This window comes from Pipistrellus hanaki (assembly GCF_964339955.1).
Source record: "Pipistrellus hanaki genome assembly, chromosome: 2".
NCBI lineage: Eukaryota > Metazoa > Chordata > Mammalia > Chiroptera > Vespertilionidae > Pipistrellus > Pipistrellus hanaki.
Window position 1 is genome coordinate 54,075,809 of NC_140504.1, and position 17,114 is coordinate 54,092,922.

A 17,114-nucleotide genomic window follows, 5' to 3' on the forward strand; every position below is an offset into this window, starting at 1 on the left:
AAATAAGTCAGATATACAATATTTCTGCCTTCAAAAATCCTCATGTTCTCTCTGATTAATTAAATCAGTCATTTTCAAACTTTTCTACCAATAAAAAATCACCTGGGAACTCATATTTAGTAAGCATGAAAGGTAATTCTTATCACTAGTATGTTTGGGGTGGAAAAAGCCCTAAATCTTAACCTCCTCTCAAATTACATCAATTAGGGCTCCCTGAATGTTCCAAGCAACCATAATCTTTGTCTTCCTTAAAATCCTAAAGCAAGTTTTATCTATACTATTTGCATAGTTTTGAGAGCAAATCCCTTATATTATACTAGAGGCCCAGTGCACGAAATTCAAACACAGAGGGGGGTCCCTCAGCCTGGTCTGCACCCTCTCACAATCTGGGACCCCCTTGGGGGATGTCTTACTACAGGTTTAGGCCCTATTCCACTCAGGTCTAAACCTATAGTCGGACATCCCTTAGGCCTAAACCTGCAGTTGGACATCCCTCGGGCCTAAAGCTGTAGTCGGACATCCCTCTCACAATCTGGAACTGATGGCTTCTAACCACTCACCTGCCTGCCTGCCTCATTGCCCCTAACTGCTTCCCTGATCACCACTAACCTCCTCTGCCTGCCTACCTGATTGTCTCTAACCACTCTGCCTGCCTGCCTGATGCCCCTAATTGCTTGCCTGCCTGTCTAATCACCCATAACTGCTCAGCTGCCTTCTTGATCATGCCTAACCCCTCTGCCTTCTCAGCTTTGTCTGGAAGGTCATTCGGCTGTCCGGTCTAATTAGCATATTACCCTTTTATTATTATAGATAGCAATTAATGCATTTGCCTAATTTAAAAAAAAGATATGAGATGGTTATATTCTCTTATTGACTTTCCTAATAGAATTATATGTTAACCCAACTAAAATGCAGAAATTTCAGGGTTAGTACTTATATAGAAAACTTTCCTTCTTCAAGTGCCTTACATATTCTAGGTGTTCAAGACACTAATGAAGATGAAATAACGAAGAGTACATAATGGCTCCTTTCAGTCCAGTTCTATGTAGAAGAAATTATATCTATACATGTTGAAAATATTCAGAAACAAAACAAGTTTTTATGTATCACAGAGATAAATGGTACAAGTTTGTGGCTAAGGCTCTCCACCAAATTTAAACTTGAAAAAAGGTTAAAATATTTTTGTATCACATAGAACTAACCCTTATATAATAATGTGGCTTGCCAAAACTGGTTTTGCTCAGTGGATAGAGCGTCAGCCAGCAGACTTAAAGGTCCTAGGTTCAATTCCGGTCAAGGGTGTGTACCTTGGTTGCAGGCACATCCCCGGTAGGGGGTGTGCAAGAGGCAGTTGATCGATGATTCTCTCTCATCGATGTTTCTAACTCTCTATCCCTCTCTCTTCCTCTCTGTAAAAAAAAAAAATCAATAAAATATATTAAAAATAAAAATAAAAATAAAAATAGAGTGGCTTAATAAAATAATATTTTCCACTGACATTTCCTTGGCAATTATGTGCTGATAAAAGAATTTATTTTGTTAACCACATACCTTGTTTTTTTTACAGTGATGTTGCTGCTGAGTTTTTCTAGTCGACATTCTCCAGTATCATGGTTAATTATCAAAATGCATTCTTTTAAGTAAGGTTTCTTTGAACCTTTAAAAACAGTTACTGGTGAAGTTGATCCCTGTTTAAAAAGTTAATTATCAGTACTTAAAGTTCAGTTGGGAGGGACTTTGAGATCTTCTGCTTCTCAATCTATACTTCAAGTCACCTACCTAAGTTTAGTAAAAATCAAAGATGAAGAGAGGCTGAGATCTTAAAGTTGCTATCCTTGAGGAAAGGGAATAGAGAAAGTACTTTCCCTGAGTCAGTAAAGTTTTGTTTTATTTGTCTACAACAGGTAATTGGGATTCAATTCTAATACAATCAATATATTTTACAGATAAGGGAGCAGAAGCCCTGAATCATATTTTTTTTATCCCTTACCCTCCTTTATAAGTTTAGTTTTAAAAATCTTGTATGTTCTTAAAATGGTGCTTCCCTCTGCAGATTAAAGAAAATTAATGTATCAAGAAACACCTGTTAGAGTAAACCCACTGATTAAACTTAGCATTAAGAAAGGTGGGACAACCAAACATTATATACTTCATGATGTGATATAAAAGAAAGTATGCAGCATCATCCAAAAACAAACAAAACAAAAAACCCACAAATAATCTAACTCTCATCAAATCTTTAAATACTATAACTACCAGTTAACAGGAAATATGAAGAGTAAAGGAATGTTAATACCAGACAGAAGTAATTTGAAACCCAGAACAAGGGTATATTCTCTAAGACAAATAACCTGGTTTCTCTAACAAACTAATTGTACAAAAAGAGGAAGGGGCATTTTCAAAATAAAAGATACTTAAGAAACATAGTCAAAATATTATAGAAACTCTAATTTGGATTCCTAGAGGGAAAACTGTAAAAAGACATTTCTGAGAGCATCATGAAAATGTGAATATGGATCCAGTATTATAATTAATTCTGCTACATGTAACAACAGCATGTTACTTAGGTAAAAAAAGAAAAATCCTTGTCAGTTAGAGATGCATACATAAGCATTTATGAAATGGTATAATATCTGGGATTGCTTTAAAATATACCAGGAAAAAGCCGAAACTGGTTTGGCTCAGTGGATAGAGCATCGGTCTGCGGACTGAAGGGTCCCAGGTTCAATTCCGGTCGGGGGCATGTACATTGGTTGCGGGAACAACCCTGGCGGGGGGTGTGCAGGAGGCAGCTGGTCGATGTTTCTCTCTCATTGATGTTTCTAGCTCTCTATCCCTCTTCCTTCCTCTCTGTGGAAAATCAATAAAAATATATTTAAAATAAATAAAATAAATAAATAAATAAAAATAAAATATACCAGGAAAAAAGTGGTAGGTAAATATATAAAAAAGATTAGCAAAATGCTGATAATTATTGAAGCTCAGTGATGAGTACATGGGGGTTCATTATACTATCCTATCTTCCATAATAAAAAGTTAAAGAAACGTAGAGCAGTGGTCGGCAAACTCATTAGTCAACAGAGCCAAATATCAATAGTACAACGATTGAAATTTCTTTTGACAGCTGAAAACCGAATTCTGTGCATGGGCCACAAAGTTTCAATTGTACTGTATGTGCGTGTCCACACGTGGTAATTTGTGGAAGAGCTACACTCAAGGGGCCAAAGAGCCACATGTGGCTTGCGAGCCGCAGTTTGCTGACCACTGACCTAGATCATTGCTCACAACCTATGTGTTCTCACGACCTACGTGTTCCTCCTCCCTTCTTTTTTTTTTTTTTTTTTTTTTAATATATTTTATCGATTTTTTAGAGAGGAGGAGAGAGGGATAGAGGGCTAGAAATGTCGATGAGAGAGAAACATCAACCATCTGCCTCTTGCACACCCCCCACCGAGGATGTGCCTGCAACCAATGTACATGCCCTTGACCGGAATCGAACCTGGGACCTTTCAGTCCGCAGACCGATGCTCTACCACTGAGCCAAACTGGTTTCGGCTCCTCCCTTCTTCATGAGCATCCCTCAGTCTTTAAGGAATTTTGTGTTTATCATTTTTGAACTTTATTCCATACATATGTATCCTTAAACAATAAAGTGTTATATTTGCTTGTTTTTTATTTATAAAAATGCATTAAAATGTTAAAACATTCATTATAATAATTTTGTCAAACAAACAGTAATATTAGATCAGGTAAGAAAAGGGTGACTTCTAAAAAGACTAAAGGGTATATCATATTTTAAAAGTTAACAATCATTAGAGATTTAACATGTAACACAAGAAATAATATGAGATAAATTTGGTAATTAAAGATACTCTAAATGGGAAGTAGATTAGAGACTTCTGAAAGGTAGGGAGAGAAAATGATGAAACCAAAAGAAAAGAACAGGTTTTTCACCTCACATCTAAGACTTAAAAAAGTCTATAGGAAATCAAGCATGTAAGGTACACAGACAAGAATGTCTGGAGTGGCCTTAAAAGAGTGAGATATTGAGCACTTAGGTAAAGCACAGGTAATATGAAGAGCCAGAAACATGATCATGACAAAACAAATTGGGCTACTTGGCTGGTAAGTATATTGTTCAAATGTCCTGCTGAAAACAAGTGACTATGATACTCCAAAATTGTAAGGACTCCAAATTACAGTTGATCAATTCATGCAATATATTCTTATTAAAGATATTTGTATTATTACCTAGAAAGAATACATCTTAAAATTATAATACATTATTGTACTCCTGCATTACTAAGGAATAAGGATTAGATCATAAATTTTTGAATTGCTCCTAGCAACTAAACTACCAAGCCCTTCACAGACACTAAATGAATGTTGAATACCAACAATATGAACATTTTCTACTGTAATTAACAAGTTAAATAAGGCTTTCATAGTCTTTCACACTTTGAACAAGTTTTAAAAAATTAAACTTTTTGTCCTCATGAAATTGAGCACCATTATTATTTTATTTATATTTTTGTAAGTCATTGATATATTTCATTATCTTGGGAAAATTAAAAAAGGGACAGAAATACAGATGACTACATTTTGGTGGTGATTAAGATATGATTTCCTTCTTACTATTTTTTATTGAATTTATTGGTACAATATTGATTAATAAAATTATATATTTCAGATATATAATTCTATAATACAACATCTATATATTGTATTGTGTGTTTACCATCCCAAGTCAAGTCTCCTTCCAGCACCAAAAGGTTGATGGGCTTCTATATTCAGCAGGGCTGAACACATGTTATTGCCTACTGGAATAGCCAAAAGCATTTCCCCAAACCTGAAGATCTGCATATATTATTGCCGGTTATCATACAGCTGAGGGCATTTCAATTTACATATTATTGCCTCCTGCTGGCCAAACAGCTGAACAGTCAAGGGCATTTCCCCCAACTTGAGGATACCTACTGTATACTAAACCTTACCTTTGATATGTATATCTGCTTTGCTATAGGGGAAAATATGGGAATAAAAAGAGCCCTGGATCCAGAGACTCAGAGAACTTAGCTACTACAGCTAAGCTTCCTTTGGCTCCCCCATGGATTACAAATTTATATTATATTTCTAGTCTCTTTATTAATTTACATGCAGCCTTTCTCCAGATTCCTGAACCCTTCTAGATGCTGAATATCACCCTGGCATTAATTCCACAAATAAGTGAAATAGTATGGTACTTGTTTTTCTTGGACTGGCTTATTTCACTTAGCACAATACTCTCCAGGTCCCTTCATGCTGTTGCAAAAGGTAAGATTTCCTTCTTTTTTATAACTCAGTAGTATTCCATTGTATAAATGTACCACAGCTTTTTTATCCACTTATCTACTGATGGGCACTTGGCCTACTTCCAAATGTTGGCTATTGTAAATAAAGCTACAATGAACATAGAGGTATATCTATCCTTTTGAATTAGTGTTTGGGGTTTCTTTGGATATATTCCAAGAAGTGAAATTGCTGGGTCATAAGGTTGTTCCATTTCTAATTTTTTTAGGTAATTCCTTACTGTTTCCTGCATTCCTACAAACAGTGCATAAGGATTCTCTTTTCTCTACATCCTCGCCAAAACTTCCTTTTTGTTGATTTATAGATGATAGCCATTCTGACAGGTGTGAGGTGATATCTCATTGTGGTTTTAATCTGCTTTTCTCTGATGATTAGTAACATTAAGCATAAGCATCCTTTCATATGTCTATTGGTATTTATTTATTTATTATTGAATTTACTGGGGTGACATAGGTTCACAAAACCATACAGGTTTCAAGTGTACCAACCCTTATTTTAAACTTTAATTATTGCTTGTATCTTATACCATACCCAAAGAAAGAGGTATTAAAGTACTAAGAGACTCCTAAGCATATTAATCATCCTTGCCTGTAAATAATGTGTTTTTTAAATTGATCTGAGAGAGAGAAAGAGAGATCAGTTGCCTGTCTCGACTGGGGATGGAACAGGCAACCTGGTTATGTGCCCTTACTGGGAATCAAACATGCCCCCTCTTGGTGTGTGGGATGATGCTCCAACCAAATAATCAACTGAGGCACATGTATTATGTAAATAACTATTGAAATACATCCTATCATCTCCTGCTGTTTATGGCTGTTACCCAACTCAGAACATTTTGGTGATGTTTAAGATATAATTTTCATCAGACTATTTTTTATTTAATTTATTGGTATAATATTGATGAAAAAAATTACTAAGTTTCAAGAATACAATCATTATCTCACTTAGACTACTGTTATTTTCCTCCATACTCTCCTTCCAGTTTTGTTTCTTATCTGCTGACAGGCAAATTGATCATGCCTGATTATGTATACCAGAAAATGAAAGTAATCAGTAATGAAATGAAAATGTACAATAGTATTCCTAAAGTAACATGGGAAGGGGAAAGAGAAAGAAGGAAGAAAAAGAAAGAAGAGATGCCTGAACCTAAATAAAGAACAAAAATGAGGAAATAGATTAACTAACAAACATACAAAATAAAAATACAAAATGATAGAAGTAAAAATTAAGTATGCCAACTTTGAAATAAATGTGGATATAATTCTCTTAGTAAAAATAGAATGTGTCAAACTGGGTTTAAAAATGAAACAATATTCTGTTAACAAAAGATATACTTAAAACAAAATGTCAGGTAAATAAAAGGAAAAGAACTAAGATTCCATGAATATGCAAACAGAAAACAAAGGTGGCAATATTAATATCAGATAAGGTAGCATTTAAGCTTAAAAATTACCAAAACACAATAAAAATTGTAATAACAAAAGATATAATTAATTTAAAAATATAACTACAACAAGCTGTTAAAATAGGACTCTAGAATTTAAATTAGGCTGACGTCTCCAGAATGTGGTGGACTATTTTCCCATGTGAGCTAAATAAACTTAATGAAAGAAATCAGACTGGGTTCAATATATAGAATGGCATATAGTCCACCAGACATAATAATATAGAACTCTCACAAGTGCAAGGTTTGAGGGATAAAGTCATAAGCAACCAGTAAAGATGCATTTCCTACATAATAGGAATTGTAGTTGGAAGTTTCCTGTGGGCTATTTCATTGAGGCCTACAAAAGTACCCCATAGATAGTCAGCACTAAAAATATGCCAACCTTGGACTGCACCAATGACAAATTATAACAGTATTTTCCTTTCAAAATTCAACATTGTGAAGTTTTATAGCAGTCAACTATACAGAACTGTTTATAAAGAAAAGAGAATTGCAATGTCCAATATTAACCAACTAAATTGTCTTTATTTTCTATTAGTTTCTTCTATTTGATATTATCAAAACAAATAAACATACATATATACACCTAGAGAAATGAGAATTAGAAAATCTACCCTATTGAAGAACCATCAGAACCTTTTTAAAAGTATCTATAATAATAAAAGCATAATATGGTAATTAGATCATACATCCTTCCGGACAAAGCTAGGGCTGCAAAGGTCACCCGTTCACATTTGCATGAATTTCATGCATCGGGCCTTTAATAGTATGATAAAAGTTCTATTTTATGGGATGACTCCAAGCTTCTAGGTATTTTTACCAGAAATGAATTCATATAGAAAATAGGAGAATCTAAATGCCTCAAACTTAAAATCATTACAGTTCCATAAAATACCTACAAAATTAAGAACTCTGAAGAGTAAACCTCCCACTTGTTTTTAAGAAGTTCTTTGGTTAAGAAGGAAAAATTCACAAAGTTCAGTTGAGACTGTAATTTCTATTCTTATGCATAATTATTTAAGGACTGCAAGCAGAAAAAATGTTTGCTCTTCCTAGGTGGTAATTTCAACAATTCTCTTTCTTTCTTTTTTTTTCTTTTTTTTTTTTTTAATATATTTTATTGATTTTGTACAGAGAAGAAGGGGGAGAGAGAGAGAGCTAGAAACATCGATGAGAGAGAGTCATCGATCAGCTGCCTCTTGCACACCCCCTACTGGGGATATGCCCGCAACCAAGGTACATGCCCTTGACCAGAATCGAACAGCTCAGTCCCTAAGCTGACGCTCTATCCATTGAGCCAAACCGGTTTTGGCAACAATTCTCTTTCATTCTAGCTATCTAAAAGAGTTACAGGATAAGTTCAAACACTTATGCATTACACAAAGGTCCTTTACTACCTGATTATTAAATAACTTTCCACCTCTCAGTATGTCCCCAAAAGCACCCCTTCTCCCCTAGCCAAAGTAGCTTATATATAGTTCTTCAAATGTTGCAGACTCTTCAGTTGCTTTGTCTTAGCCCAGTGGTCAGCAAACTCATTAGTCAACAGAGTCAACAGTACAACAATGGAAATTTCTTTTGAGAGCCAAATTTTTTTAAATTAAAATATATAGGTAGGTACATTGTTATTAACTTAATTAGGGTATTCCTAAGCTTGCCCTTCCTAAAATCTCAAGGGGCCAAAGAACGGCATATGGCTCGCGAGCTGCAGTTTGCCGACCACTATCTTAGCCTATTACCTTTTTCTTTTCTTCACCTAATCAATTCAAAATAGTATTTCCTCTTGTCTCATTTCCCTCTCCTGGCTGAGTTACCTCACCTTTGTACTCCCATAATACTCTGTATATACCCTTATGATAGTCTTTATGTTTCTATATTATAATCCATTATTTCCTGTATTCCTCATTAAATAACATTTTTAGGACACTAACTGTGTCAAATATATCTCTGTATTCCCAATAGCTACCTAATGCATGAATTGTGTAATTATTTCATTTAAATTCAGTGGAAATCTTACAAAAATATCCCTTTAGTCTAAATATATAGAAATAGGTCAGCCGGTATGGCTCTGTGGATTGGCTCTCAGTCTCGTCCACTGAACTACAAGATTGCTGGTTGGATTCCTGGTCAGGCATATGCCCAGGTTGTGGCCTCGATCCTCAGTACATCCATGATAGATGTTTCTCTATCATGGATGTTTCTATCTTCTCTCCCTCTCCCTCTCCCTTTCCCTCTCTCTAAAAAAACCAGTAAAATAAAAAAAAATAAAAAAATAAGTAAAATAAATAAATATATAGAAACTAGAGGCCCGATGGACAAAATTTGTGAAGGCACTTGGCCCTTGCAGCTCCAGCAGCCCATACAGCCCCTCGCAGCCTCAGCTGGCCCTCGCAGCCAGGCTTCATCCAGAAGCTTGTCCAGAAGGATGTCCAGAAACCCTACCGCTGTTCCATCTAATTAGCATATTAGCTCTTTATTATATAGGATACTGACTGGCCAGCATGGCTCAGTAGTTGAATGTCAATCTATGAACCAGGAGGTCACGTTTCAATTCCCGGTCAGGGCACATGGCAAATGCCTGGGTTGCAGGCTCATTCCCCAGTGTGGGCCATGCAGGAGGTAGCTGATTAATAATTCTCCCAGCATTAATGTTTCTGTCTCTCTCCTTCTCCCTTCCTCTCTCAAATCAATAAAAATATATTTTAAATAAATACATATATATATACTCACTTCTATATTTGGCAGAGTTATTGTCACCTGTTCACCTTTGCCAACCTCAAGTTCTCCTTCACAAGAAGTGTCAACAGAAGCAGGCTTGAAGTCATCTAAAAATAGATACAGATACAGATTTTTATAAGATGAAACAATACGCTATTAGATATGAGCATGTGTCAGAATAATAAAACATTTTTCAACAACCAGTAATTAAAATGATTTAAAGGAGTCTTTATATTACAAACAGACAAAATACAATCCAGTTTACTTCTGTAAGTATAATAAGAAACCACAAAATTCAGCTAAAATAAAAAGATGAGAAGTTGGCCAACAACCTCTGACATTAGTTTCACTGATACCAACATCAATGGGGAGAGAAGACAACAATTATTCTTTTATAATATCTTTTCAGAGACATCTCTTTCCATTCTTACCTCATTCAAACTAGCTTCCAATCAACAAAAGGCTAAACTATCGAAGTACCTAGAGTTTGCCCTTCTTCTTTTCTCTGTGCTTTTGCTCTCTTAGAATTTGAATCCTATTTCAAAGTTCCCTCTTGTATGAAGGGGTCTCTGTGCTTATCCCTCTCCCTACTCTCCAAAATCTCAACTCTTATCCATTTCTGTAGCATTTACCATCCTATATAATAAATATGCAAATTGCCCATCACTCCAACACACAAGATGGCTGCCCCCATGTGGTCAAAGATGACCCACACCCATGTGGACACAAGATGACCGTCACAAGATAGCCAGCAGGAGAGGGCAGTTGTGGGCGATCAGGCAAGCAGGGGAGGACAGTTGGGAAGGAACAGGCCTGCAAGGGAGGGCAGTTGGGGGTGATCAGGTTTGCAGGAGAGGGCAGTTAGGAGTGACTGGGCCAGCAGGGGAGGGCAGTTAGGGGCAATCAGGCAGGTTGGGAGCCAGCAGTCGTGGAATGTGAGAGGGATCCCAGATTGGAGAGAGTGCAGGCTGGGCTGAGGGACACTGCTCCCACAGTGCACAAATTTCATACACTGGACCTCTAGTATCACTTGTGAAAAATCTAACATATATTACCTGAAATTATTTAACTCTTTGAGTCCTATTGGACTGTAATATTTATTTAGTTATTTTTAAGTTGTTGGGTGACACTGTTAATAAAATTATACAGGTTTTAAATGTATAATTCTATAATGTATCATCTGAAAACTGTATTGTGTAGTCACCACCTCAAATCAAGTGTCCATAACATTTACTTACTTATTTACTTATTTTTATTATTATTCTTTTTTAATCCTTACCAGACGATATTTTTCCTTGATTTTTAGAGAGAGTTGGAGAGAGAGGGAAAGACAGAAAAAAATATCAATGTAAGAGAAACACATCAATTGGTTGCCTCCTGCTCTTGACTGGAATCCAAACTGTTTTTAAAAAATAATTCTTTATTGTTGAAAGTATTACATATGTCCCTTTTTTACCCCCAGCCTGCCCCCGCCCCTCAAGTCTCCATAACTTTTAAAGCACAATGCCTCATACTTGAATTCCTCCAGAACTGTGGCTCCTGGCACAATGTCTTTAATATAATGGGTTCTTAAGATATCTTCATAACTGACTCCGATTCATATTCCTTCTCTGAACCATCTCTCCAAACTTATATTTTTAAAATATTTTTATTGAATTTTAGAGACAAAAGAAGGGGGGGGGGAATAGAAACATCAATATGAGAGCAAAACATCAATCAGCTGCTTTCTGTATGCCCCCTATTGGGAAATCCAGCCCAGAATCTTTTGATACATGAGTTGATGCCTAACCAACTGAACCACATCAAATATTTTTATGGTGTACAGAGAGGAAGGAAGAGGGAGAGAGATAGAAACATCAATGATGAGAGAGAATCATTAATGGGCTGCCTCTTGCACACCCCCTGCTGGGGATGGAGCCTGTAACCCATGTTCCCTTGACCAGATTTGAACCTGGGACCCTTCATTCCTCAGGTCTACACCCTATCCACTGAGCCAAACCAGCAAGGGCACCAAATTTATTTTTAATTACCAGCTTATCTTTAAAAAAAAATCATAAGATAACCTGGCAATACCTAGCCCATATTCCTTTTGGCAGTGGTTGGCTGGAGCCAAGTTGTAGTTGTCCTCTTGAGATTGTGCTTAGTCATTTCTAGGTCACTAGGGTTCCCACCTGTCAGGAGGCAGAGGCAGTTAGGGGCAATCAGGCTAGCAGGGGAGACCAGTTAGGGGTGAGATCAAGTCTGCAGGGGAGGGCTGTTGGGGGCAAGATCAGGCTGGCAGGGGAGGGCAGTTAGGGGTGATCAGGCAGGCAGAGGCAGTTCGGGGTGAGATCAGCCTGCAGGGTAAGGCACGGGGGTGGGGGGGGAGAAACCAGTCTGGCAGGGGAGGGCAGTTGGAGGTGAGATCAGGCCAGCAGGGGAGGGCAGTTAGGGGCGATCAGGCAGGCAAGCAGATGGGGTTAGGGGTAATCAGGTAGGCAGGCAGAGGCATTTAGGGGTGATAAGACAGGCAGCAGGTGAGCAGTTAGGAGCCAGTGGTCCCAGATTGCAAGAGAGATGTCCAACTGCTGGTTTATGACTAATCCCACAGGGTATACCTCAGCCCAGCCTACACTCTCTCCAATCTAGGACCACTCTCACAATCAGGGACTGTTGGCTCCTAACCCTTTTCCTGTCTGCCTGCCTGATTGCCCCTAACCACTCTGCCTGCCAGCCTGATAGCCCCCCCATAATCACCCTCTGAGGGGCCTGATTGAAGCCTAACTGCTTCCCTGCTGGCATGATTGTCCCCAACTGCCCTCCCCTGCTGGCCCAATCACCCCAACTGCCCTCCCCTGCAGGCCCAGATTGCCTCCAACTTCCCTCCCGTGCTGGTCCAATCACAATCAACTGCCTTCCTCTACAGGGCTGAGGGAACTGGGGACTCTGCCTAGATGAGGCGGGGCTAAGGGGACCGAGGCTGGATGCTCTGGGGACTGGGTGAGGCAGGGCTGAGGGGACTGGGGGACTGAGGCTGGATGAGGCAGGGCTGAAGGGACTGGGAGCTGCCATCTTGTGAGGATGCAATGGTCAATTAACATATTCCTTCTTTATTAGATAGGATAATAAAAGCCTAATATGCTAAGTGTCTGGTCATCCAGTTGTTGGTTCAACTAATCAAAGCATAATATCCTAATGATATGGTAAGGCTGCTCAATTGCTCGCTATGATGTGTACTGACCACCAGGGGGCAGACACTCTGATCAGTAGGTTAGCTTGCTGCTGTGGTCCGGACAATTTAGACTGAGCAAGACAGGTTGGACATGCCCTCCCACATCCCTCCCTGGCCCTGATGTGCACTGGTGTGGTCCCTCGGCCTGGCCTGAACCCTCTCAAAACCCAGTACCCCTCGGTGGATGTTGGAGAGCTGGTTTCAGCCTGATCCCATTTAACACAGGAGCTGCCCTCTGGTGGTGAGTGCACTCCCACAGGGATAGCGCCGCTCAGCAGAAGCCAGGCTCACAGCTGGCAAGCACAGTGGCAGTGGCGGGAACCTCTTCTGCCTCCATGCCAATATATAGACTAATGGCTGGGAGTGGGCCTAGGCTGTCAATCGGACATCCCTCAAGGGTTCCCATACTGTGAAGAGGGTGCAGGCCAGGCTGAGGGACCTTCCCCCTCCTTAGTGCATAAATTTTGTGCAATGGGCCTCTAGTTTACAAATAAAATAAAATAAGTCTATCAAAACTATTCTGAACCTACTTGTATTTCTATTCTATTAAGATAAATTTCACTTTTTATTATGTTATTTAAGTAAAGTCTTATATTTACCTTCAAACAAAAAGTTTTTTTTTTTAAAAAAAAAAAATGTTTGTTTTTATCTTAGAGAGAGAGAGAAAGAGAGAGAGGAAGGGAAAGGGAGAGAGAGAAAAAAGTATCCAAGAGAGATAAAAATGAATCAGCTGCCTCCTCCTGCACACCCCCTACTGGGGATGGAATCAGCAAACAGGGTATATGCCCTTACCAGGGAATCCAAACTGTGACCTTCTGGTGTATGGGACTAAGCTCAACCAACTGAGCCACACTGGCCAAGGCAAAACAAGTTTTTTAAAAAGTAGACAACTTTTCAATTTCAAGGGGTTAAGTATATAGCTCTAAGAATTTTAGAAATTGTTGAATAATCTAACCTTCATGCTTCCCATATGCTTCCAAATGTCAAATGCATTTTCTTGTAAATTGCTGATTCCAAACTACTTTATTTCTTTCAGTTCTCTTTGGTTTGGAAATTTCACCACCAAAATTTTACTGATATTCTTCCCTCTGGATTTCCTTCATCTATGTTATTTTCTTCAGCTTTACAATATAATTACTTATCCTATATAATAAAAGGCTAATATGTCTTTTAATAAAATCAACCAAACAGTGAAATGACTGGTTGCTATGATGTGTACTGACCACCAGGGTGGCAGAGGCTTAAAGGAGGAGCTTCCCCTTGGTGGTCAGTACACACCCACAGGAGGAGTGCCTCTCAGCCAGAAGCTGGGCTCACGCTGGTGAGTACAGCGGTGGTGCCAGGAGTCTCTCCAGCCTCTGCATCAGCACTAAAGACCCCTCAGGGGATGTCCACCTGCTGATTTAGGCCCACTCCTTGAGAGGGCGCAGGCAGGCCTGAGGGACCCCATCCCCAGTACACAAAAGTTGTGCACCCAGCCTCCAATCTTACATAAAGAATAGAAAAACATATCCGACTTTGTAGTTAATACTTTTCTGTTAATGTTAATCACTTTTCTGACTATTTTACCTGTAACATCACATAATCTCAATATCTTCATAAAAGATTCCACAATTATTATAAATTTACTTCTTGGGATTTGAACTAATTCAATTAACTCCAAAACCCACACTCTTGCCAATATACCACACTGATCAGAGAACATATAATTATAATTTTAATCTTCTTTTCCATTATTGTACTTTCTAATATTTTCTCACATAAAATCTTAATAATTACTTCATTGGGAGTGTCTCCACTTGACACGTAGGACAACCTCCCTGTAGTCAATGCAGATGAGCTCTTCATTTTGTGACAACAAAAAGTGATATCATTTACAAACTAAGAAATTTCAATGATTATTCCCTTATCTGAATATATATTGTAAAATTAGTACTATCCCATATCCAAAATGTATTCTAGTGAGTTCTGTTACTTAAACTCTTCTACCCAGTGAAACATCTGCTGCTAAGCATTTAGCTTATCATTTATAGAACATCCCATGTCTGCCCTACCACATGCCAGACTATCTTTTCCATAGTTTTATTGCCAAGCCCTGATAAATGCTTTTGAAAGTCTAAGTAAATTACATTCATTGGTATTCCTCATACACATAAATTTAACCCTTCAAGAAAAATGGTGACTACTATTTATTCTTTACCACAAACCAAATATTTTGCTAAGTGTTTCTGCTATCTTATTATTCTTTAAAAACTCTATAATTTAGATATTATTACTGCCATTTTGCATAACATGTGCTGGAGGCCAAAATTCACATATAGATTTTCCAAAGCCTGAGCATATTGGACAGGCATAATTATTCCTTTTCATAAAGAAAGTATGTTACTTTCTCCCAGACTATATTGACTTGAGTGTTTGTTATAAGTTAGGTTCACCAGCTCTGTATGACAATCAGACCTATTCTGTAGTTTCCTTCCTTCACTATGAGTCTTTAGGAGTGAGGATCATAAGGAAAACGAATCTATCCTCAAGAATAATGACTGATTTTCCTGTGGCTCAGTTGGTTGTCTGTTCGAACAATCAAAACATAATATGATCATGAATGCTAAGGCCATGCAACTGCTTGCTATGATGTGCACTGACCACCAGGGGACAGTCAACAGCTCAACCAGTCGCTATGACATGCATGGACCACCAGGGAGCAGATGCTCAATGAAGGAGCTGACTCCTGGTGGACAGTGCTCTCCCACATGGGGAGCGCTGCTCAGCCAGAAGTGAGGCTCATAGTAACAAATTAGTGTTAAGGATGTGCGACTGACAGCTTAGACACCCCCTACCCCAGCACATGAATTTCATGCACCAGGTCTCTAGTATTTAAATAAATATAGAAATATTCTGTCTCCTTCAACAACAAGAATAAAACCAAAGGGCTGAAAACCTTTCTAATGTCTTCCATAGGACTAAGAGTATATTCACATATCTCGGTTTATTGTGGTTGTTTTTTAGTTTATTTTCATTCTTGTAGGTGGATCATCTGACTCTCAGATTCTTACGGCACAATTTCAGCATTTTGAGAACTTTTACAAATGAAAGTCTTTGAAACCCCTGCAAAGCGCTTTTCAAAGGCTATTTTTATTCACTTAATTTGGGGTTCACACCCTTAAAAAGAGGATATACACCCAAGTTATATGAAAATATATTCTTGAGCAAATTTTTATAATCATAAATTCTGTAATTTGGAAAAATTAAACTGTATACCTGAGAAAAAAGAGGAAAGAAGAGAGGCAGTACTAGTTGAGAGAAAGTCATGGGGAAACAAGGTAATAACTACAACACACTTTTGTAAAATGGGACTGAAGAAGGCAAGAAACTTTACAGCCAGCATTTACTATCTCACTGTGGAGAGTTTAGGACAACAGAGTATGGAGAAGAACTCAAAGGACATTTTTTAAGAGCCTCTGTTTACAAATATATCCTCCACTTATTCCATCAATTGGATACTGATTTTCTTAACAAAACCCTTTATAAAATGTAAGTATATCCTTGGAAAATTAGAAGCCAAATTAGTTCTTCATATCTTTACTATGAGTCAATATAATCAGATGGTCTAAAACTTACTAAACGTTTGGGGAATGTAAGTTTTAATTCGGTGTTTTGGTTGAAGCATGGGTCACCTCGGAGTAAAAACCATAAAGACCTCTGGATGGTCTAGGAGCAGGAAGACTGAGAAAAATGTAAAACTGAGATGCTATCCACTAAGGAAGGGCAGAGCTGGGGAAAGGAAGTGAAAAAAATACCTACTTTACAATTTTGGCACAAAAAAATAAGAGGTTATGACTCAATGATCTCAACGTTTCCTTTCCGCTCTATAATTTTATGAGGGCTATTATGCAAAGAATGAATGTTTTACATACCAAATCATAATATGCTATGTTTTCCTTTCTGTAATCTATATCGTCCAACTATTAAAGCAAAAGAGCTCCCTTTTCTACCTCAATATAAAAAAAGGATAATTTATTAAAACTAGTTCCAGAAGACAACCAAAGGGAAATCAAAAGGAGACATCACAGGGAGGTAAATATCTTTCCAATAAAGAATGACACACCCTCCGATACTGTGATGGTCAGTACCTGATCATCAGGAATCCAAAAGAGATGCAGACTGTTAGAATGGTTCAGAATCTCTCCCCAGGATCACACTAAATAAGAACCCTAATTAGCCAAACAGAAAAAGTGAAGAAGAAGAAGAAGAAGAAGAAGAAGAAGAAGAAGAAGACGACGACGACGACGACGACGAAGAAGAAAGGATCATTTGTCCACCAGCCTCAAGGCATTCCCTTCCCTCTGCCAACTTGGGTCCTCTGCTCCCTTCCATTTGTCACCGTTCTGT

General features: G+C 38.0%; 1 protein-coding gene across 1 annotated transcript in view; it reads right to left on the minus strand.

The window, feature by feature from the left end:
• The window catches only part of EAF2 (ELL associated factor 2), a 33,818-nt gene that overhangs the window by 16,174 nt on the left and 530 nt on the right, over positions 1 to 17,114 (minus strand). Inside the window, exons 2-3 of the mRNA XM_084873322.1 lie at positions 9,527 to 9,621; positions 1,552 to 1,688 (exon numbers count right to left, since the gene is read on the minus strand). Of these exons, the coding sequence (XP_084729448.1) occupies positions 1,552 to 1,688; positions 9,527 to 9,621 (232 nt within the window). The remainder of the gene's footprint in view (positions 1 to 1,551; positions 1,689 to 9,526; positions 9,622 to 17,114) is intronic.